General features: G+C 41.3%; 1 protein-coding gene across 1 annotated transcript in view; it reads right to left on the reverse strand.

The window, feature by feature from the left end:
• The window catches only part of trpc7b (transient receptor potential cation channel, subfamily C, member 7b), a 50,687-nt gene that overhangs the window by 23,336 nt on the left and 1,418 nt on the right, over positions 1 to 25,933 (reverse strand). The window contains exons 2-6 of the mRNA XM_076739852.1: positions 20,178 to 20,940; positions 13,290 to 13,472; positions 9,788 to 9,952; positions 3,463 to 3,679; positions 1,200 to 1,433 (exon numbers count right to left, since the gene is read on the reverse strand). Coding sequence (XP_076595967.1) covers positions 1,200 to 1,433; positions 3,463 to 3,679; positions 9,788 to 9,952; positions 13,290 to 13,472; positions 20,178 to 20,940 — 1,562 coding nt within the window. The remainder of the gene's footprint in view (positions 1 to 1,199; positions 1,434 to 3,462; positions 3,680 to 9,787; positions 9,953 to 13,289; positions 13,473 to 20,177; positions 20,941 to 25,933) is intronic.

A 25,933-nucleotide genomic window follows, 5' to 3' on the forward strand; every position in this document is an offset into this window, starting at 1 on the left:
GAGACGATAGTTGAGCCAGATGGAAAAATGAGATACGAAAGAGATGATTTAAGTACCAGAAAGACCACGAACAGAGAAAAACAGAGTAAAAGAATGAAAGGCTCAATTTAAAGACATGATTTGCTGTGAGATATATCTTGGACAAGGAAGATCTTTTCAGCGTAGGTACGGAGACACGTGGTTAACAGGATCATAACGGACACTGCAGTAATATACAGTACACCGTCATCGATTTCCTGATGTGTCATGACAGAGTCAGACCACCAGATGACAGCACTGATGTAGGTTCCCTTAGTAGGCCACTAAGAAATGTACAGTCCAGCAGCTTGCAGCCTGCAGCAGTCTTTCAATGTGATGTAAAGGAGTCCTGGTTCTGGAAGTGGAGTAAATGTTTACATGTTATGTTACCTTACAGTTTTCCCCATTCGTTTAATGTTCTGACACTATATTTCCAAGAAAGCCAGCAGAGTAAAGGGAGCTCAGACAATTATGAACACCAACCTGAATAATTATCTGAGGTGGGTTTTCAATCCAAATGCTCCTCTCAGCATTCTGAGCTTAAAACTAATGTGAATTGTAAACTGTTTATTGTGTTTGCTCATCAGTAGATTTCATGTCTGCCCGTAAGTAACTGAATGTGTTGTGTTGCCATTAAGCTAAAGCTCAAACATCAGAATGCATGCACAAATATGTGTGAGCATCATGAGATAAATATGCAGCAATGACATTTTTATCTAATTGATGAATACGCTCTCATCTTCTAGTGTCCCAGCTCAGGGTTTTAGTTATTCATGACATTTCCACACAAACAATCACCTGAGTTGCTACTTCTCATCAGTGGCTGATGTAGCACAACAATGATTCAAGCACCTCATGAAAGCTTTTACATTTTATCATGTGGTGTCAACTCGGCCTTCCCTGGGAAACGCTGTCTGGTAGATAAGAAGTGAGGCAGTTTGACATTTTCTGGCACAGAAGCAATTTTTTTCCCACTAAAGATCAGAGGAATTGCAGAGTTATCATGAATAGAGGTAGTCACAAGGGCTGGGAAAACAAACAAAAGACTGTCACATACAGGTAATCTTTGGGAAATGTAGAGCAAAACCACAAAAGAAATGACTTCAAACCCTTTAATCATATGCAATATTGCTTATACTGCTGACATTAGTTGTATTTATATTTTTGGAATAACTGTTTACCGTAAGTGAAGTAGGCGACTTCGTCAGGCAGCGAGGCGTTGCTGAGGTCTTCGTCGGGTACATGCATGTCCACATACTGCTGGGCTTTGGACGCCTTGAGGAACGCCATGAAGCGTGCCGTGAAGGATGCCACAAAGATTGACAACATGCCAAAGTCCAGAACGTTCCACAGGTGCATAATGTACTCTCTGGGCCCGTCACTCCATATCTCTTTACATTCTGACCAAATCATACCTGAAGAGGGAAGACACAGACAAATACACTTAAACACATGGATACATTGTGGAAAGATGGAAAACACTAGAAATTGCTCATAATTTACATTCAACCACCAAGCCATCCCCAACTCATAGCTCAGGTGTGCATACGTGTGCACGCACACACACACACACACACACACACACACACACACACACACACACACACACTGAGAGGAAAACCTAATTCCTCCCACACAACCACTCTGTCATTCTCTATTTGGGCCCAAAACAAGGAGAAAATTGTTTACTGAAATAGCACCCTGATCAGTATCATCTCTCTAACAATGACTGAGACTTCAAAACATGCTGCTGGAATTACAATTATCCTGGTCTACTTAAGCCACCATTCACTGCATGCACACAAACATATCCACACACACAAACAAACAAACAAACACACACACAAGCACATGCTTTCAAAAAAATGACCACAGATGGATAAAAACGGTGCCATTATGTGCAAACCAATAAACATAAATAAAGCATATGTGCGCCAACATGCACAAACCACTGACAAAATGTTATTATACGTGGGTGTGTTTGCGTGTGTGTGTGCACGCATGTGTGTGTATGTGTGTGTAGATGAAAGGAAGAACATCAGCAGATGGAAAGCAGCTGAGGTCTGACAGATATTGCTACAGGCTATTTACGGTATCTGTCTTTCTGTTGGCTCTGTCTATTCCCTTGTTTCCATACACTCCACCCCTCCCTTTACTTCCTTCTAGAGGTCTTCACAGGTCAACTGGATACCCAAGGACCCAAGGCCCAACCTTGGACGGATTCAGATTCAAGTTTTATACGGTCAGGCAGGTCTGGGTCAGGTCTCATTCTATTACCACCGGTCCCAGGTCTATTTAACTTGTACTGTAACTTGTGAGATGGTAATATTAAAAGATGGGAAAGTCAGGGCTCGGAAATAAGGTGAAAAAACAGCAGGAGCTACAACAGACTCATGTAAGAGAGCACAGATGATAACAAATTATCAATGCTAGCATTAGCAGCTGTGGTGACAAACAAGCAATAGTTATTATAGTTGAGGGCAAACAGTTGAAATTATGTTTATTATGCTAGATGCAACAAAACAGCAAAGCTGATTTAAAATGAGTCTCATTTATTATCCGTCACTGTGACAGCAAGTGGACTTTTGAATTGAAATAATGACTGGATTAGCCATGCCGTTTCAATCAGCAAGACAGGAGAAACAGAAAAACTGGACCTATTTCAGCAAATGTTTTGGCACGAAGGATGGATTATGTGTCACGGCCAGGCACAAAGGAGAAGGCGACTAAAGTTACATTAACTGAGACACAAAGTGTTTTTTAACAACTTGTAAAAAGTTAACTTGTTAACAGCAATCAGCTGCACCAACTGGCTCTGTGTCTCCAGGCTGGGTTTGGGTTTGACATTTCTCGATTTGGCATGGGTCAGGGTTCCAAATAATACGCGCATCTGGTTTATTTGCCCATAGTACGTTTCTGGATCAATTTGGGACTTTGAAGGACCTCTACTTTCATCTGTTTCCCTCAACGGCTGCCATTTCCTGTAATATTTCCTCAGCACCACCCTGAGGTTAACCTCCAAATGTCCCTCTGGATTATCGTTCAGACTCAGCATGGCCACTGATTCAACAAGTCTGGCCTGTGCTGCATCCAACCAGGAAACCTCTATTTGATCTTTGAACGATAAAACAAAACAAACTGTTCTGTGATAACACTGGCCTTGTGGAAAGTGTAAGATACTTTGGATTAACATCAAAAACTTCTAAAACGTTGGCAGACACATCGCCATAAACTCTTCTTGCTTGCACATTGACAAAGTACATCTATGCTGATTAAAACCTAAATAAAGGAAGAGTCCACCAGAAAATGTTTTGCCTTGACACTCTTACATACCGTATCAAGGTTATTTCTTATCATGAAAGAGAATCTACCTTGACAGCAACCATCTTACATCTACTTACATGTTTACTGGCTTTAACTGTAGAGAATTTCAAGGCAACTCACCCAAAACCCACTTCATGATCAGCATCTCTGTCCAGGAGAACTGCGTGGTTTTGACTCTGAACACCTGTCGCGGGTGGTCTGTGATGGTCTCATTGGGCAGGTTCTTGACACCCTCAAAGCGGTCAGAGGCGTTGACGACCAGCAGACCCAGAAAGATGGTGAAGGAGACGGCGTGAGCCACGAATTTCATGAAGGGGCTTCTCAGGATCTGACCAATCTGGAAGTGAGAAGTTTGAAGATATAATAGGGTCAATGTTTCAATGTGTGTCTGTGGTTTCCAAATACAATTTCAATTCAAAAAAAAAAAAAAATGCTGATGCTGTGTAAAAGGTAAATAAAAGCAGAATTGACCAACAAACTTCATTGACAATGGTTTTATGAAGTGTCCCTGAGCTCAGCCTTTCCAGGATGCCACTTTCATACCCAATCATGATACTCACCAATCAACCTGTTTACCTGTGGAATGTTCCAAACAGGTGTTTTTGGAGCATTCCACAACTTTTCCAGTCTTTAGTTGTTGTCATGCTTCTGGAAATGAGACTGAAGAAAGTGTGCCAGAATAATCAGGTGATTATTCTCTGTGGGTTCGTCACATTTGATCCATTGTTAAGATAACAACATTGAATGCAGCTTTAAAGATGCCTTGTGGTGTTTAATTTGCAAATAAATAAATAAAAGTTAAATTTACATTCAGTGTTTTTCATTAAAACATGTTGCATGCATCACTGAGCTCTAAGAAACATGCATTTCCAATGATTTTCCTATCTTGTATATCAGTTGAAAACTGGTGTTTTTGTCACTTTGAACCAGGTTTGCTTCCATGTTTTCCTTGCTAGCAGTCTTCTTCTTCCCTGCCATTACTAGCGCATTGCTGCATTTCTTGGTGCAGTACCACCACCTGTAGATCAGTGGAATAATACAAAGCCAGTGGCAGGAACACGTGGGAATAAACCAAATCCTTTCCATGGCGCTGCCAGTGGCAAAAACTTCACAGGGTATCTTTAAATTGATGTCAAAGCCCTTTCGTGTTACTACAAAGTATATTAGAGTGGAATGAAAGACACACTACAACATTAGATATTTTTACTTGTTATATTTGTCAAAGAGTTGCAAAATTGCAACATCCACTTCTGTGTAACAGAATCAGGCTGAAGATACATGTTTGAGTATTGAGTGTAGCATTAAAAAAATACCGTACACAAGTGTAAAATTGCAGCAAACAAAACATCTGTTCTTGTTTACAGAGATAATTCAGAGTTTATGCTTTTTACAAAGTTCCTAAGATGTCGGTCCACAGAGATCAAAATCTGAAAAGCACCACTACACAACCATCTTAGTGGGCAAACAGCAGCTGTTGCAATTCATGGATGTGCTTAACCACCAATCACTCTCACAGCAACATAATGCCAGAGTAACGAGATGCCAAACAACCAGCAAAATTTGTGGAAGTGCACCATATGTGGAGAACGTGATGCAAGGTGGTGCTGCACAAGGTGCATTAAACATGCCAGCACACAGAGGGACCTTTTTGTAATTGCACAAAAATATGCCAGGACACAAAAATGCACATCCATGCGCGCACACACACACACACACACACACACACACACACACACACACACAGACAGAAACAAATACATACACACTTCCCACCCCATACTGACATCATTGAGATCCCAACATTTGCCACTCTCTAAGCCTGCTGTGTTCAATATTAACTACCCACAGGATATCTCGACTCTCTGCATGCACACTAACACATCAGATTCAATAGCTGTTCCCATGCCACACACACCGCTAAACCATGTGGGAAGAGGTTGGTTGGTAAATCTTAACCCCGCAAACCCTCCTCTGAACCTCCTCCTGCTACTGGGATGACTCTCCCTCCTTCATTTATCCCATCTGCAGAGCTGATAAGGCTCCTCCATTTCACCCGTCAGCTGAAATGAGATGGTCATCTTAGATCAGGACTACTGCTATGTGACGACTGCAAATCCCAAGGGTTTCTTTTTTATCACTGCAGTGGTGACAAGAACTGATATCCTCGCCTATAACGAAATGCTAGCCGGTGGCAGCAGGTGCATGCAGAACGAAAAAAAAGAGGTTGGGCGCAAAATGGAAATCCCACACGGGCAGAATGGAGCTGCTGTGTCCTTTACTATTCCCTAACATCTCTTCACCTGGGAGAATCGAGCCTGACACACGCTGTGTGCATACAGGCATCCACTCTGAGTAATGACTTATCTAGATATGTGCAAAGACCTTCTGTAGATTATATTCTATGTCCACCTCACAAAACAAAATAGTAAAATATGGGGGACTCTACAAATGTGTACATTTTGGAGTCTCTGTTCTCATCCGTCCTTCTCTCCACTTCTCTTTGTATCTCACACACGAATACACAATCCCATTTACGAATGTAGGTTATCTAATCGGTCAGGCATTAAACTTGCAATCAGCTTTTTGACTATATAGAATTACAGCTCTGCATCGAAAAACCCTTTTCTTTCTTACTAAGTCTAATATTCTGTGGGTGATGCAATTTGTGCATCCTTATCAGATTATATTAGATTAGACATCTTTATTAATCTCCAGTGAGGAAACTCATTTACACCAGATCAATAACAAAATATACATGCATTGCATTCACGGTGCACAACAAATAAATAAATAAATAACACAATCAAAAGCCATTAAGACATGATGAACAGCTGAAAGGTCTAATGGATCTAGACCACATCTGACAGTGTTCTTGAAAAAAATCTGGCCCACACTGACAAGGGTTGAGATACTGCAGATTATTCAATGATGTCCAGTCATTGAATCGATGATCAGTGGGGGTTGTGACCCTGTCCTGTGTGCATCGATTGTCTTTTGTTTTCTTACTTTATGCTTCCATTCCCTCTCTTTTTTCCTTCTTTTGTTTCCTTCTTTTGTTTCTTTGCTCTGTGGGGCTGCAAAGTAACTAGTAGCTGTAGCTCGCAGTCATCATACAGGGACAAGTTGAGTGATGTGATGTATGCAATGTAAATGTGGAGTAAAAAGTATAATGCTGTCCCTGAAATTTAGTGAGGTAGAAATATTAAGTATCATAACATGCAAATACACTTTCCACCTCTGACTTATTAACTAATTAATTCAGCAGTAGCTCAATCGTCAATAATAAAATGCTTCCAGGGAAAGTGCATGCTTGCTGTTTAAATCTAATCAGGCACTTGGAGAGAGTTATTCCTTGACTTGACCAAAGTATGAAGCTTGTTCTAGGAGGATGGGAACCTGACAGTCAATCCCGGGCTATTTTATTTACCAATCTTTTTTTTGTCTCTTATTCTGTGTTTCATCTCTTTTCTGTCACTCGGGGAAGACCAAAAAGTATTCTTGTGTTCACCTTCGATTTGTTTCCCATCTCTCTCTGCATGTTTTCATCATTTTTCACCATTTTCAATCAATAAGAAACGTTCAATATCAAGCACACATCTGTTTTCCATCACCCCCAAAGCATATCTCTTTGATGACTACTTATTTTTGAGCAACAAAAATATCAATATCTTCCTCATCTGTCCCTGCTGATATGAAATGTAATATGGTTCTGGGGTTCTGATAATGGCCTGTTGCAGCGGCATATAAATGGAGAATATTATGAGCTGTAAGAGATGAGCAATTGATGAGATGAGCAGAACAAAATTGCATGATTAACGCCAGGTGTAGGACGACACGCTACACACAATCAACCAAACCACATCAAAGCTCTCTCTCTGCAATGTGCGTCTGTCTTGATGTATTCACTCTGTCTTTATCTATTTCATTATCAAATCCATTTAATGTACCTTTTTGTCTCTGCTGAGCTGCCTTCATATTGTTATTAAGCTTGCATAAACATCCATTTTGTACCTCAGTTATTAGTTGGGTTTAAATGTTTTTTATTATTCTACCTCCTAGTTCTGCCTTTTCAAGATTTCAAATTTAGCCAATGTCAGCATATAACTGGTCTTTTAATTATGTATATAACAATAATGGCAACAACAACAACAATACTAACATATTGCATCCTCTATCAATTTGTCATTTCTCTACACTGCCTTTTTTCCTGTTCTCTCTGCTACATCAGAAAATGGCAGAGTGTGACACACAGGCTTATCGGTTGGTTGATTCATAATCAAGTATAATCATACTCGCATGCCCGTGCATGCATGCGCATGCAAATACAAATACACACTCGCACATAACACACACAGGTGTTTTTGGGACACAGTGAGATCAAAAGCAGCGTCTCATAACTGAATCCATGTCTCGCTGGTGGAGATGCTCTCAGCCTCGCTGCTCTCACACACTTGAGATCAGCTGCTGTCTCTCTGAGTCCATAAAATGACTAATTCAACAGTCACACCTGACATGAATCACTCAAGTCCTCGACACTGTTTGCGTGTGCACGCACATAGTTAGACACACCACTTGATGATGAGGTAGAGGATTATCCAGGTTGATGAGCAGATTTGCACATAGCTTGTGTGTGTGTGTGTGTGTGTGTGTGTGTGCGCGCGTGTGTGTGGCCTCTGTCATACTGTGTCACTAGACAGATTATAATATTCTTGATGGAGTGTTAACAAAATGTGGCCTTGGGGCCTGATAGTCAAATGTTGATTATATCACACTGTTTACATTGGAAATCTGTAATGTTTTCAGCCATGGCAGTCATTTTGTCTGCGTGTCCAACACTTAGTCCTTTAGTATCTTGACAAATACTTGATGGATTGGCAATGAATTTACATATTCCTGGTCCCCGGAGAAATAATCAGTTATGAATTTAATGAGTGAGAAAAGTTTGTGTGTTAAACACACGAGGACACGAAAGTCATGGTGACAGAGTGGAATATAGTATGCAGACGTCGGAGAACATTCTGTGGGGTTTTGATGCTTTTTCTGCAACTGTGACTGTGTAACAGGCTCACTATTAGAATTGTTACTATGGTAAGTGAGGTGAATCCAGGCTTACTAAAGCTGGGAAAGAGCAAGCCACAGACAAGAAGCCACCTCTGCAGTGAATGTATTCGACTCAAAGACACTGCAGATTTTGGATAGCATGTGACCTTAGCATGGAGTTATGTTAGCATTATTAACATTAGCACAGTAACAGGACAGTACTGGGACTGTTTGCATGTTAGCATTCAGTTCAGGATGACGAAGTAGAGCTGAGAAAAATGGAAGCTGAACCATATCTGTGAAGGAAGTGCAGAGTCTGAGAGTCCTAAAATGGCCTTTGATCAGAGGATAAACCCTGATTTAGATAACATAACCTTGTCTCACCCTCAGGAAAAACATTTTTTGCCCTTGTGGTTAAGATCAAAGAACAAAGAAACTGATTTTACATTCAATCTGATAATTTTCTGGTGTTTAATAAGTGTTTAAGGTGCCTTGGTCTGGTTGTGGGTGATTAAGTTTCTAGAGTTGCTAGAGACCTGAGGTACGTCAGAGTGTTCCAGTTGTTATCTGTGATGTGCTGGACACAAGCGATTGCAGTAAATGTTGTGTTTTCCTGTTTGGCCTCATGATGACACTGTTAAGCTCATGGTTAATATGAATAAATACTGACACGATGATGAAAATTTCACATTCGTTTACTGTCAGCTCTGGAAATAAAGATGTAACTGAGGCCACTGACGATGAGGGACTAGTTTTTGTGCCATTTATGAATCAGATCTGATTTGAAAGAACTGGAGCTTGACAATAAAAAAAGCAAGCTCAGTCGATATGAGCTCTGAATGGGATGGTCAAACAGTGGCCCGACTGTCAGAGAAGTTAGGACTGATGACTTCATTTGCCTCCACCTTGCTGCTATAAATATGTAAACACATTTTCTGCCCAACTTGCCAACTTGGGAAGCCAGACATGCTGGAGAAATGCAGGGAATGTCACATCTGTTAATCCACCCCCTGCTTGTGCTGTGCACAACCATTCTGCAACGACCCCAAGCAAGTGACTGTGATTTATGATTACTGTTATGACTAATTTGGGTTTCGGAGATGCCAGTTTATGAGATGTGGCCTCCAGTAGAATATGTAAGGTAGTACAGTACAAACATGAAATTTAACAAGCTATGACAAAATGCATGTATGAATTTCATTTGATGCCAATTATTAATGATTTTGAATAATTTAATAAACGGTTTGTTTGTTTTGATTTTAATGTATGTATGTATGTATGTAATTTATCTATGTATTAATATGCATAATATAAGTGGTTGGTCACCCATGCATTTTAATGTGTGATGAACACCGGTTCATGGGTGATAGAAGGAAAATGGGCTCGGGACAGTGTGTGTTCATACCTTGCTGCATGGCACTATCCAGTAGGCGATAGCCAGGAAGGGCAGACCGACTGTGACCCCCAGCACTGTCCAGCACTTCACCCCAACCGACTGCTGCCTCAGACCAGGTAGGTTTTCGTACCAGATAGTCAGCAGCTGCTGCTGACAGTTGGGATGGGCAACGAACTGGAGAGAGAGACACCAGGACAAGAAATGTAAATCAATGGAGAATTAAAGAGAGGAGATGGGGCACAGGGCAAGGAATGTGAGAGAGGAGAAAGAAAGAGAGGTGAAGAGGAGAGAGGAGCAATTAGCAGCCATAACAGCCAATAATAAAGACATTTTCATGGAAGCAATACTAATTTGGTTTTCTAACCTCATCTTCATAATTTTTGTTATCATTTTACAGCTCCCTTGAGGGGTCTGTAAAGTCTTTACAGCAGCAGCATATTAAGTAAATATGATGATGCTCCGGCTCTGAGAGCTACACTAAAATGGCCCGGTAGCCACAAACATGATGGAACTGGCTTATTTAACAGCCTGACAGCAGGCCTAGTTATCTTGGGGTTCAAAACAACAAAAAAGCAGCAAAAACAACAGAAGTGTAGAATTACAGCATATTGAGAAAAAAAATGGTCTGACAAACTATCCTGGAGCCTTTTTATGAAATATTTCATACACAAATGCTGCTAACAGCCACGTAGTAATGATAATAATGATCCAATAATATAAAGTCCACATATGACACTCTGCACTAGTACATTTTACTGATAATACATTTGGAGTTTTACTTTGAAGTATATTTGTGAATGCAGCCTTTTACTTTAATGGGGTATTTTTTACAACGTGGTTATCAATAATTTCACCACTGAATCCAACGCAAGACACAACACACATTACACCAGAGTGGCACAAGTTAGAGCATGGTGCTGTGGTGCATTTTTTGTTGTTTACCTCTGAAAATCCTGTTTTGTTTGAGATACCAGTGTTGTATTGTCTTGTACAAACAAGTAACAGTGATGGTGAAGGAATGAGGAGGCCAGTCTATTTCTTTTGTATATTGTTGTTTTGTGGTCCAACCTGCATTTCTGAGCAATGAATCCATTCATCATTTCTGACCCTAACACTCTGGTTGTTAATGCTCAAAGCAGCAGACTGAATTAATTTTTCTCGATTAGCATACAGAATAAATTATAAGACTAATTACTGCCTTTATCATGAAAAGTACAAATGCTACACAGGGTACTTTCCTGTGTTTGTGTGCTATTACGTCAATACAATAAGTGCAAAATGAATGAGGTTAAAAAATATACTACATTTATGAGGAGGGCTTCTGGTGCTCCATGTAATGTTAATATTCAACTTATTCCTAAGTAGCTGAGTGCGCAGGCTGCTTTTCTGTGTTTACAGCATATCTATTGTATATTCACTGTGTGTATATATATGTATATGTATTATTCACAACACGTTTGCATTAAAGGCTGCCACTTGGCTTCACTCAGAATGAAAAAGTGTCAAGAAGCACGTTGGGAAAAGTCCATTTAAAATACAGTATGCAAAGGTGAGCAGGCAGCAAAGAAGAAGCACAGAGAGTTTACATTCATTACTGAAGCATGTTCGCTTTATTAGATAAGGCTTAGTGTGGCATTTCAGCATCTGTTGGAGACTTTACTCCGAGACAGGAAGCATTAAATTAAAGCATCCGCTGGTCTGGTGAGGAAGGAGAGGATGGATGTTTTTGTTCCAGCTGGAGGAAGGACGTGGACGACGAAGCAATCGATGCACAGTATGAGGTCAACTGGTGTAACAATCAAACTCTGTGTTGTTTTTCGTTCACATCTAACATCCGAGCATCAGGTTACCTCTTGTCAAACTTGCTCCCCCCTTGATTTCCTCTTTGTTTTCTCCCTGCATCAATCATTCCCACCCCTTCACCGATCAGCCTCGCCGGTCATCGCATAAAGGGAGCATTTATCTGAGCTGACGATTGACGTTCCGTCCGCCGATCGAAAGGCACACAGGTACAATGTGTATTTGTGCTCTCAATCATTTTCCATTGAGAGGGAACCCACACGCAACCGTAAACACTGCACACTAAATCGTAGTTAACATAGTTTCCCAGCGGTCAAGTGGCCAGTCTATAAACCCACTGACCCACGACATGAACTCTGTCTGCGTCCAGCATCATGCAATCATCATCCACCTGGTTTCCATGGCAATCTACCCCTCCCTCTCTCCTCGCCTCCTGTGTAATTAGCTCTGAGTATTGGTCACACTGTCATGTACAGCATAAAAACACAGCTCCAACAGGCTGTGTACTGTACGCACAAACACACACACGTGGGATATACGTGATTAGAGAAAAAAAGCAGCACATGAAGGTCAAATAGGAGTGTGTGTGTGTGTGTGTGTGTGTGTGTGAGAGAGAGAGAGAGAGAGAGAGCGAGCATAGTGGGAGGAAATGGGGAAAAGGGATTTGGTTTGGCGTTTTGTAAGAACACCTCTGCACCAAAGAGATTAACTCTCTGACACAGAGGCCAGTTTGTTGTTTACATAGGGCCCTCAGAGGCCATGCATATGAAAATATAACATACTGTTTGTACACGTGCACAAAATAGCAAACAGACACTATCAAATCTACAATGTTCAGGTAGGCACTGCAGAAAAACATGTTTGGTATTCTTCCATGTTATTTTCTCAAGAGATATTCAATTTTGGCACATATTTCAATTAATTTCTTTATGTGCACATCTGTGGATTATAATAAACTCAAATAACAAACAGAACAGGATGTGGGTAGGAATTTTGTAATCTCATGTGATTCTTTATTCATCTGTACAGGCATCCTCTAATGGCAGGGTGGATATGTAGTTCTTTCACAAAGCTCTCGTCAGATCTCAGTATCAGCTCAGCATTGTTCACCTCCTCCTATAGTTAAAAGGGCATGACACCAAGGTTACTTGTCATAGAGAGTATGATTCTGTGGAGAGAGTTGTACAATGTCTTTTGTGGCTTTCGAGGAGTTAACCAAAGTCTGAAAAATAAACCATGATTACATCATGATGACATCATCGGGATTATCTTGGCTTATTCACGTTATTAACTGGCATTATGTGAAATGTAGGTTCCCATATTTGTGGATATCTCTATCTCTACCTCTCATTTCAATTTGTGTCTTGCAAGTCCCCCAGTTTATAGAAATATAATTATAAATTGCTGGAGTACCCTCTTTAGGGTACGGTTAAGCTTAGGAGAGGAAGACAGACACTGAGATGGGACATGAGCCCAGGTGTCCTAGTTCAAACACTACATACGACCATCCGCCAGCCCCTCCTCAGCCTTAGGAGCTGCTGTACAATAAAATGTCACAACGCTTCCTGCTGAAACAAGATTTCAGCTTTTGCATGTTGTGTAGTTCCACTGTACGGAAGCAAAATGTTAAATATAACTGCAACTGAAACTACCATTAATCCTTTACATACAGTAGATGATGGATTCATCAGTCGTTTCTCGGTCATCTTACCTTCTTGACTTCATACTTGATGGCCAGTTTGACACGGCTGAGGCAGGGTCGGTTGTAGGGGCTTGGAGGGCACTGGTCTACGTCGCCGTTCAGTATGGCCTCCACTTCCTCTGTATTCCGGCAGAGGTCCAACACACCCACCACAAAGTCCTTACACTGCATGGACAGCTTGCGGTAGTCATTCTGCATGAGGCAGGGATGGAGGTTATTGGGGAGGGAAAAGACAGAGAGAGAGGGAAGAACAGACAGGAGGGAAAAATTCAGAGAGAGGAGACTTGAAACAGAATTTAAAATCAACTTTGAGGCGAACATCTGGTTTCAGACCACACAACATTCCTTAAATGTATAAATGCGAGCATCAAGAAACGGTAGATCCATCAAGTTGTGACTGTGCCTTCAGCTGCCCCCTGTGGGTCCTCACCTGTATAATGTCATCTAATAGTGCCATTTATTCTCATTTGCAATTATAATATGGCTGGGGTGTGAAAAAAAAAAGACAGGGTGACTCTGATATGGGTAACGGCCTTTTCCATCTTGAAAGACATCACTTAACTTCACTTTGCAAAAAAAAAAAAATCAGTTGGGTGTATGTTTGACATTTTGTCTGAAGCAGAGAGCTGGATTATCTTTACAATATTTGTCTATGGAGGGAGTCCACTTGACTTCTTTTATCTTAATAACTTATCAAACTGAAAAATGTATGGCATACATTATCAGAAATGGCAGCCATGGGCACAAAAGAATGCACTTAAACCCCACTAAAGCTGGAGGGAAGGGACCCACTCTGCCTTTCCTTTGGTCATTTAAATGCTCATTTAGTATGCTGCCATTCACCTGAATTCATGCACAGTTTGAGCTTGCACATCAAAAAAACTGAATGGACATGTCTGCAATTTGAATAAAATCCAAAGTGTTGCAAGGTAATCACTTCAGAAAAGACCAAAGTAGAAAGTAAAAAGACCAAAAAAGTAAAAAAAATATAAAGGGCGTGTGAGAAAGACACCACAAAAGGAGAGAAGAAGAAATAGGATGTGAGCACAGAGGGGCAATTCATTCATTCAGTGAACAAAATTGTCTTCCTAGGTGGGAGGCAACCAAGGAGTGCCATGGATTTAGCAGAGTAGTTCCTGTTGCAGTCTTGTGGCACTCTCTTAAGAACATTTGCATAATAGTAGTTGATAGAAATACTGATTTGCATTTTATTTAGCCAGCGTTTTCGAAATTCAATGAATGTGTGTTAGTTGACTGGAAAAAAGAGGATAGCTGCACACTCTTAAATGCAATTATTTTACCTTTGAAAGATTGATGGCCCTGCAAACACCTTCCTTCCTTCCTAGCAGTCTCCTGACTGGCATTTATACTACTAGGACAAGAGTCAAGGCAATTAAGACAAGGCCAGTTGAAGGCCGAAGACGTGTCCACGTCTTCGAGAAGACAAGAAAACAACTCACCAGAATGTTTCTTTCAACTTAGAAAGCACCAATTTTTTTTATCTTCAGAGCGCAAGGTGGTAAGTTGTGGATTCCGTTCCTCATTCTCGTGGTGGAAATTGCTCAAAGTGCCGATCACCATTGTCAAATGGAAAAAATTGATTTGTGGCTTTTACCTCTGGAACCCTCTGACTTGAATATAACTTTGTCCACTTCACTACAAATCAGAATTCCTGCCAGGCTGTTCAACCTTCGCACCTCCTCCTGCTCCTTCACGCAGCTTCAACCTTTTGCCCCTCTGTCTTGCCCCACACAGTTCACTTGTCACCCTTCCTTCTTACACTACCTCCCCTCGTCCTCCTGCCTTGTTCTGTTTCTTAACACTTCGCCGAGCAGGTAAACAGTCAGCAGCTTGGAGCTTGGAGCTGCTGGCAGGTTTGCAGTCCCTAAGGTCTGATTCTTATTATGCATTCAATGCTGTGTTAGTTTTGTGTACAAATATACCAATACAGTGTGTTGATAATGCTGACTTTCATCAGAATTTTTACACAGATCTCCCCATCAAAATCATTATGATTTAACATGGTGGGAAATTACCAGTTTTACTCTCATTTTCCTTTAGGGCACATTTGCTGTAAGCAGGTATGATAAAGCACATAATATGTGCTTTATCATGTATCTGTATCTGCACCAAAATGCAGGACATACTCAAGTATGTCCTGTATTTGGTGCAAATACAGACCATGAACGTGATTTACATTCCTCCAGTGTTTGACCCTCTTTGTAATGGGGGTTGCTTCGAGTACGACTTGCACTGTGTGTCTTGAATATAAAATGGAGCAATTTTTTTTTTACAATCACAGTGTTCATACTCTTAAATGCCAAACAGCTGCAATACATTTTAAAATCCAGCCCATCAGGTTTGGATTCATCACCGAATTAAAAAAATACTATACTGGATGGCATGTAAGATAAGGTTGGTCAAAAGGCCAATCACAATCTGCAAATTAAAAAGTGAATTCTAGGCATCAAGCAATGGCTGCAAGCATCTATGAGCCCTTTGGGGAACATGAGGGAAAAAGTGGCATTAGGTGTATTTTTACCTTAAGGGTACAATCACACACGTGCGAATGCAGGTGAATGACCGTTACCTGCTGAACCGAAATTCATATCAAAGTTCACCAAAATTGAACTCCACATGAAGTGAAGATGTGATTGTGCTCATGTGCTTCTCTAATTTCACACGTGTCTTAAGCCTTTGGCTACTAAGTGAAAGAAATAAAATACAATTTCATGTGAGTTTATATTCAGGTAAAGGTAAGTCTTCAGGGTATATACGTATGTACAAAAATGATTTCTTCTTCAATGGTATTTACATCATAAAATACACACCAAGAGCACACATACAGACACCATGAACATTGTGAAAACGCAATCACAATTCATGGTATGTGGATTGTGCCTCAGTGGCTGAGATAAAGGAAAGGGAATGATGCTATGGGATTGAAAATGGAGACAGAGCAGTGTGAAGCAGAGTGAGAATGGCTACAGATGAGTGAACTCAGGAGGACATGAGCCAAGCCTGAAACATGGGGGGGTGGACTTGATGGAAGATGGAGGGATGAGACGAACAGGACAGAGAGAGTTTCTATTGCTGCACTTCAGCGGACATTCACCACCATCAGTTTACCTCTTTTTTTTTCACTTTCTCTGTGGCCATGTGTCTTAATTTAAACTAAATTCAACTGAAAGTGGCATGACACAAGCACAGAGTGCAATGTGATCTCAAAAAAATGAAATGATACCCTCCTCCGCCACTTTCTTCCTCTCTCGCTGCGTCTCCCCAGGCTATGTGGGGTGTGTATACTGTATGTGTGTGTGTGTGTGTGTGTGTGTGTGTGTGTGTGTGTGTGTGTGTGTGTGTGTCCTGAAGCTCGTATGAGAAATTGATGGGCTGTCTTGAAAAGCTAGATGTTTGAAGATAAATGTCAGGCTGTTAGGGAGGTTCTGATATGCCTTTAGCAGTGGCCACATAAACATCCAACATGCAATGTGTGTACATTTTTATTTTCTGTAAGCATAAGTGGATACATGAGCTGCGTCCTATAAAGTATTCAGATTCTCTGCATATATTTAAGACGTGGAGTGGAGTGGAGACAGTGTTACTGATGAATTTTAGTGCTGTGTAAGTAGAAATCCTGACACTTTGGTGGTGGTGGATAAAACATCTATAAAAATGGAAGCCCATGGGTTGCTCTGTGTGGCTAAATGCGCACAATGCATTCATGTGCTTGTGAAACCTCCAACTTCTGAAAATTGAGGGTTGGCAGCTGAATAATGTTTCATCACAAGCTACGCTGTCAGAACAGCAAATCCAGAGAACAACAAGACGGAAACACCGCTGTCATAATTAAGATAATTCCTTCATTAAATAGGCTGACGTTCAGCAGGCAGCTCTCAAATCTTGAAGCCGGAGGTTCACACAGCACATAAACAAACCACAGAACACATATCAGCTTATTACAGAGCAGAGTTAAACACAGGGTCAGAGGCCTGCACCCCCCTTCTCATAAAAGCACCTGCAAAGTTTTCAACGAGAAGGTATTGACTCAAGAAACAGAATTAACTGACGCCTTCAGGCCATTTTTATTTTCATTTCACGAGCTCAGGTTACCTCTCACAATGATTGGTATGAGAATAAAGGCAATGAAGCGCAGTATTACACACACACAAAACAAAAATCTTTAAAAAACTGATGCCAAATCGATTAAGTCAACATTAAAATGACACTTGTATTCATTGTAACGCAAACAGCAGTTATAGAAAATTAAATGTGCTGGCGTTGGCATCAGCATGGAAAATCTCATATTGTTTTATTTATTTTAAAGTGCTTGAGTCTCATTAAGGTGTCATCAATGACTGAAAGTATTGTTTCATTCACTAAAGTCACATTTATTCTCAGTGACATTATGCCTCAATCTATGCCCTAACTCTTATTCCCCATGTTTGATTCGCCCACATGAGACAGGACTAAGGCTACTGGGACACTGCCTTAACATTATTTGATATTTTAATATAATGAGAGGGTGAAGTGAAGAGGAACAGGGAGTCAAATATAAAGAGAAGACGGGGGTGATAATGAGATGGTAATGAGACAGATGAGTTCCAACCCAACTCTGGTCCCTCAGGTGAGCCCTTCTCATTAACTTGTCTGGAGATGGGAAACAGAGTGACAAGCAGGAAGGCTGAATGACAAACACAAAGGTGGGAAGAAAAAATGAGCAACACATGGACAGATGCAGGGAGACAAATAAGCAAAGAAACTGTACTGTTATCAGAGTACTGTTATCTGATTGGTTCAATTATGGTCATGCTTTCTACACTACTGATTTTAACTATAAATATAATTGAGCGAGTAATCAATGGGAGCCGAGTGTTGTCGGTCACACAACTGAACTCTGCTGATAATTTTATGTATAAAGTCATATATTGTATCCAAATCATGAAAGAAAACATGCTACAAACTATTGGACCGCAAACTATTTTAAGTTATTTGTTATTCCTGCTGGCTATTGGACACAAGGGATGACACACATAGCAGGGCGATATGATCACACTGTGGAATATAAGACAATGCCATAGAGCCAGCAAAGTGGCTTTTAACAGATTTCCCTGGCAGAGAAACAGAGTGAGGAAACAGAGTGAGACTCAACTCCTCACTGATTTCATATAATTATCACCACACCGAAAACAGAAAACAAAGCAGCTGGAGACAGAGGGTTGGTGTATGTCTCTAAAATTGCTGATGAAGGCCCTGCACCAAAATGCAGTGCTTGAAAACAGGGTTGACTCATCGAGTTGCTGACAGATGAAAAGAAGTAATTCAATGTACAGTCGTCTTTTGGCTTTTCGGACTATGACTCTGATCTTGTGTTCAAATGAATGACTTGAATAATCTGTATTTTAATATTTATTGGTTAAATGTGTTATCATTACATGTTATTATGACATGTGACAAAGGTTACGGGAACCGAAGGCTGGGATCTGTGCACTTACAACTTGCAAGATAGCAGTAATAATTCCAACTGCATCTGCCAGCATTACTGGTCGAATGGTGACAGTATATGTTGCAGTTCGTCTTTCTCAGTGAGCCTCATTTGTCAGTGAGTGTGCTGTCCTTAATATCCAAAGCCAACTGATTCGGGACAGGTGTACCAGCTGGCACAGTTGGTGGGAATCATCTCCCTCTCCACCTCAAGCTGGTACTTAAAGCTTGCCCGAACCTGTCACACAGTGTGAGCGAGCGGGCACGTTGTTCCCCCGGGCCGAGCCAATCAACCTGCTTCAGAACAGATGCCAGCACATCCAGGTTTGATTCCTAGTACAGAAAATATTTCTGTGTGTGTGTGCTTCTGACTTTCAGGGACAAATTTCAGATGAAAGACCTGTTAATGGGGGACACGACTTTTGTCCCCAGTTGCAATACTGCTTTTTAGGTCAGTGGTTGTGGTTAGGGTAAGTTTCCAGGAAATGAATATAAGTCTATGTAATGTCCCCAAAAGTGACTGAAGTCAACTTATATGTGTGTGTGTGTGTGTGTGTGTGTGTGTGTGTGTGTGTGTGTGTGTAGGACTGCTATGAGTCAAAGATGTGAAGACCTTAGATCCAGCCACTTCAAACAACATCATTAACTATTACACACATGAGCAATTTAATTTTCTCCAACACACACTCTCTCTCTCTCTCTCTCTCTCTCTCTCTCTCTCACACACACACAAACACACACAGACACACGCACACACACACACACATACACACAGTGTATACTCTTCCACCACCAACATTATCATGGAAGCGAAGTTCATTTCAGTGACTGCAGTATTTAGTATCTTCTTTCTCAGTAAAAGCGCACACAATTCTTTCATATTTTATTTTAAGTGTTTCTCTTTACAATTCTTACAAGCCGGCTGAGGAGAGCTTGCATTGGTAATAGGTAGTTCAGAAGAGTAATAAAAAGCTGGGAGTACACTGGAGAATCAATTCAAAATGAGATTCTCATTGACAGAGATGGAGCCACAATTATTCATTCAGCACTATGTCCCTATTCTTCCTAAGTTCCTGACAAAACAAAGAAAAAAATAATGTATGGGACTTCAGAGTGAAAGCACTGTAATTATGCGTAAGATGATACATTTCACTATTTAACATTCACAGCATAGCTGTTTTATCGTTCTGAAGTGAATTAAATATATTGTGTGTGTCTTCTGAAGAAGAGCATTCCTCTTTTCCACCTTCCTTCCCTACACCAGTTTGCTAAATCAACCCTTTGGCAACCCAGATAAAACAGTACTGTTTGTGTAAGTTTGGCTATTAAAAAGTGATGGGATAGAAGCAGTAAAACACTGTTAAATAAAAATGAATAGGTAAAGATGTCGAGAATATGTAGAAACTACCTTACCTTAAACTCTGTCTCAATGTTGGCCAGTCTTGCCAGTTCATTGCTGAGCTCGAGAGCGGTCAGCACAGGGTCTTCACTGCTGAGCGACAGGTAAGCTGCGCTGGCCAGACCCTTATATGCATTCATCCTGGAGCGCGAATGACTGAACGAGTCTTTCTTCTGTTTCTCCACACATTCTGAACACTTACAGAAGTAGTCATGTGGCCTTTCTATGCGAGCCCCCTTCGTCAAAAGGATGTGGACGATCTCGTACTCCTGGCAGTGAGCTGCCAGGATGATGGGTGTGACGTCATGCGAGAAACGCGTTCCATCTTCATCGTAGGCGTAAAAGTCGTCATCACGCATCTCCTGCTCCAGAGGGCTCAAAGCCAGTCGGAGACCTCCGCGAAAAGCAGGGTGGCCGAGAATGGCTTCAACGATTCGAACATAACCCTTGGAGATAGCCAAAAGCAGACCATCCCCGATCCTGGCCAAACCATCCTTCTTTAGGAGCAGCTCGGTCACTTCTAGGTGCTCATTACCCACTGCCAGCTGCAAAGCATTCTGGCCCATGTAGTCCACACAATTGAAATTAAGGGTTTTGGACTCTTCCAGCATTTTGCGGACCACAGGAATGTTTCCATATTCAGCAGCATCCAAAAAACGCTCCTCCTCTGCAGTGAGGGGCGAACCACGTTCATTGAACATGTAGGCTGGGCCCCGCACTGCCTGGCGACGCCCCTTCTCTCTCAGTGTGGTGTGCCGGCGATGCATGGCTTCCACCCTGGAGACAGTAGAGCAGATGAAGGAATGATGAAATGATGAAGGGAAAGGGAAAGAAAAAATGGGAGCAACAGAGCAAATTATGGAGGTAAGAGGAAATGATAGCATCATCAGTTACATCAGAGTGACTATGGTGTTCCAAGGCAAACAAAGTCATCACTGTCTCTCCTTGTGGATGTCCTATGTGGACAGGGACTGGTCAAACATTATCAGTAGCGCTTAACGTATGACCCCTGAGAAAATCCCATGAAGACATCTGTGATGTATCTGTCTCCAGCCAGATCAATGAATGCTATCGGGGTCAAAGCTCATTGCGGGGGCCATTCCAGGTCAACAGCTCTAATTGGCAAAAAGAGATGAAGCTGTCATTTTAATTGGTTATGGTATGACAAACACACACTATGAGTCTGTGGTCAACCCAAGAGGCTCTTTGGCCAGCGGTCTTTACCTATCACCACATGCATACACGCAGGCATGAACTCTTTCCCATGCAGTTCCATTCACAACCCATCCTCATTCCCAGAGCCTCAAATACTAATGCTTTGTCATTGCCCTCAACATCTCATACAGATGCACAAGGTACTCTTTGGTGTCTGTATGAGACACTCGGGGCTTTCAATTAACTTGAATGTAAAACCATCTGCTGTAATATTAGAGTAACCGCTCTGGTCGTCCAAAACATTCGTATCCCAGTAATACACTGCCACAGAGCCTTTCTAACGCATGGTTAACATTGTGAAATGGTTGCAGTTTGGTTGGTTTAGACACCAGGTTAGGTTTAGGAGAAAATCATTCTAGTTTAGCTCCACTTGTGGTTTCTCATGGGGCTTGAACCCCAGTCTCCTGAGTGAAAGTCATGTGTTTTGTTTGACTGATCTATCCACCACACCTTACTCCATCTGTGGACTTTCTTGCTCTTTATACTATGTCACCTTATCTAAGCATCTCATATTTTGTGGATGAGTTCACAGTGCAATTAGTTGAAAACCCGGTGTGTCTCATACAGATGCTAAAGCGGACCTTGTGCATCTGTATGAGATGCCGAGGCGAGTGACAAAATGTTGGTATTTGACAACCTGGGAATGAGACCAGGCTCCCATTCAGTTTGTCCTTATTTGTTTGTCTTCCTAACTGGAGCACTATTTCTGGTGACACACTGTCACATCCCAGCAGGACATAGTGGGTAAAAAACCTTCATCAATAGAGACTTGTCAAGTAAAACTAGCTGTACCTTGTACAGAACCCCAGGTAATCACCCCCTGTTCCTGCAAAAGACATTTTATTGGCACTATTGTACCCCTCCTATTGTATTTTTTAGAAACACAAAGATCTGTCACAATGATTGCATCTGCTGTGCAGCCTGACACTCTGACCTGCATTGTGAAAAAAGCCTTGATGTTCCCCAAAGCTGGAACAATACGAGGGAGAAAGACTGACTGACAGTGTGGGAGTGGAGAGGGAGATACTGCACATGGGTAAGCTTTAAAATGAAAAATGGGAATGGGAAATTAGTAGTGGTGTTGGTGGAAAATCATTATCCACAATAGTTTAGTTCTGCAATGTGAAATAACCAACTTACACTTTAGATTTGATTTATAAAATGCAAAGGTCATAGTAGAGTTCAACTGAAACAATTCTTATTAAGTTGGCTAGAAGGCAACACACCTGCTTACTAACTTGAACAGACTGTTTTCTGCATTGATGCAGTGACCTTACAAATGACAAGAGGTCCGGTTTCACAATAAGGCCTGTCACCAAAACATATAAATTGTGTGTGTGTTTGTGTGTCTGTGTGGGTCTGTGTGTGTGTGTGTATGCACACAATGCTGGACACTGCTGGAAAATGTGAAAATAGAAACCTGTTCATGGTGAAAACATTCCCCGGGGGCGTCAAAGGATGTGGAACTGAGAAGATGAAGAAAGCTCACCAAGGCAAATCACTGTGGGAGAGTATGTGAGTGTGTGCGTGCGTGTGTGTGTGTATGTGTGAGAGGGGGAAAGAGAGAGAGAGTGTGTTTGTCAGTGTGTGTTTAAAGGGTATAATAGGCCTGCAGCTCTTGATTTTCGATTTACACAATCAGCTGTGTATGCCTTGGGCTGCCAATCAATGGTAGATGGCAAAATCTCCCCCTTTCTCTCTTTCTCTCACACACACGCACAATTGGTAGCTCACAAATAAACACACACAGAAGAAGACAAATGTGGACATAAGCTGCACCTATGGATGAACATGCGTGTGGCAACATCACCACCATCAGTATGCACACAGAACATGGACACAACATACATCATTTGTAAAATGCAATGTAAACCAGTAAAGCCATGCAGTGAATGCTGCCTTTATGGAGCTTATGATGATATAAAGTATTGACTTCTAAAGGCTGATGTTTGTGTTGCTGATTTACTACAGCGCATTGCCTGTGCCTAATATCTCCCCCAACTCCTGTGTCCACACACACACACACACACACACACACGTACACACACTCACAGACATATTTGTAAGCATTGGGAGGATTCCTCATGAGTGAGGGGACAGTCTGGCTGCCAGCCCATTTAGCTAACCTTATAGTCAAGTAATGAATCGCCATTTTCCGTCCCTCTCTATCCTCCTCTCCATCCATCTCTGACTATTTGTGATTCTGATCTGAAATTGAATTTACCTGCATCATTTCTGTGTGGAATTAAAATCACAAACATGGGAGGAGGGGGACACAATGGAAATAGATGGATGGAGAGACGGAGTGTGTGTGTGTGTGAGGGAGAGGGAGAGGGAGAGGAAAAGAGAGGGAGGGGGGGAGAGAGCGAGAGATTAACCAGAAGAAAAATGAGTGAGTGAATTGTGTATGTATTATGTATGACTCCTTATAGTGTAAGCAATTGTACTCACACATCATATTGTGTTCTTGAGACTAAAGGACTTTACAGTTGTAACCGAGACCACCACACCTCATTGCTAACATTGGTGTAGCAGATCATGATGACAGTTCCACTAGAGTTGTCCCTCTGCCTACCTGTTGAATACAACAAGTCCAATATTGTAATTGCTGCTTTACTTCACAAACACCTGAGAAAAAATATCTGGGTTTACACAGCTTCCTTGATGTTTGACAGTATTCACTAAAAAATTAGACTCAAAAAAAAAAAAAAAAAAAATTCCAAGGGGTTGTGGACATGAGTCTTGAATCGCAACATTGGCAACCTCTCCACGTTTCATTTGATGGCCTGCTTGAAGCAACTGGCAATATCATTATATGTTAACAGTTTTTAATCCCTAAACCACACACTGCACCGCTTCAGCTGTTACTGACTTGCAGCTCTCATTTTGATGCTGCATCCAAGTCAAAGGCTGCTGAAGAGCCTGTGTCGAAGCAAGCAGCTCCGTCTCCTATTAAACTGTCAGAAAAGGAAGAAACTATGGTGCACCACTGCTGCTGGTGATTCCATTTATATTACAGCACACCATTGCAGAAATCTTGCCTCATCCAGTCAAGATGTAGTTCTTTCATACCAATGAGACTGTGTTTGGATTATGATAAAATGACAAGCATAATTAATGTAATGTAAGCTCCTTGGTGAAATAACTCACCAAAGAAAAATAAGCTGCCTCTATTTTGAGTTACACAGTGTGACTTTCCATTTTTTCATGCCCTTCATTGCCTTTGGAGAGTTCTGATTTTGGAAACTTTAGTTTAGTTTGAAATTTTAGTTGACAGTCATAAAGCAATTGCTGTCATGGTCTATGTTGTTGAAGTATCAAACCAAGAAGACAATAAGTGGTGCCTGTCCTCATATGTAAGACATTGTGCACTCAAATGACTGAAATTTAAGGATGGAGGGAAGCGAACTCATCTAGAAACATATGGTTTTCTTGGAATGACGGTCTGCAGTAATGAAAATCAGTCTGAGCTGCAGTCAACATATTCTTATTCCAATTAATGCAAATTGGCAAAAGTTAACGAGCGCAAATGTAAACAAAACACTTCCATTGCAGCTTCAGTATATATTGAAAATCATTATCTTACTGGGAGCTCTTCTGTCAGGAACTCTGTATATAATCAGTTTTGAATTGATCATCCTCTTTTCTGATCTGAACTGTCTAAGGATGCTTCACCAGGTTCATTATTTTCAGCTTAAGCAGTCAGCTAGGTTAGGTCATTTAGTGGTGAACCAGAGAAAAAGACGAGAAGATGAATCAGGTTCAAAATCAGATTTGAAAAAACGAACAGAAACAGAAGTTTTGACACAGCAGGAATATTTACAGAACTAACTAATGAGTTAGTACTTTATCAGTGCACAGACATGAGAAGAATATTTTAGAGGAGTTACATACACTCTCAGCTCTCTTCCACTCTGTCTTGCATACACTTTTTCAATCAGTAAATTGACAGTTTTAACAATCAAAGGTGAGTTGCACACCATATTTCACTGGTAATGAGAAAGGGGCATATTCACCCTCTTTTACCCTCTCTTTGACACACACACACACACACAAGCACACAAAGGCGTCCAACATTTAGCCTTGTCAGGCATCGGTGACAGTATACATGCTTCTTTTCCATGCAAGGCCTTTCAAGCTGAACACTGGTGTATCAAAGGGGCAGACCAGATCAAAGACCCAACACTGAGGCCTGCCATTCTCAAAACCTGTTAGTCATAGCTAAGCTGGCAGTGCTACATGAATACCCATTAAGTGTCACCATTTATGTCCCATTTGTGTCCTGCATGAATGCAATGGCCTGCTCCCACCAAATGGTCTGACAAGCACTTATCTTCCACTGCAGCAGTTAAACATATAGCACAACGAAATTATTTTCGTAGGACACTGCTTTTGCAAAATGGTCCCCAATCAGGGTTTTATGAGTGAGTCTGTGCAAATTTTTTGTATGAGATGAGCGTGTCATTATGGGGATGTACTGTGCAAGCCGATTTGTGTAGTCTTCTCCAGCTCAGTGTCACATGGTTTTGCTCCGGTTTCTCGCTCTTACTCAGAC

The sequence above is a fragment of the Chaetodon auriga genome, chromosome 9 (assembly GCF_051107435.1).
Source record: "Chaetodon auriga isolate fChaAug3 chromosome 9, fChaAug3.hap1, whole genome shotgun sequence".
Taxonomy (NCBI): Eukaryota; Metazoa; Chordata; class Actinopteri; order Chaetodontiformes; family Chaetodontidae; genus Chaetodon; species Chaetodon auriga.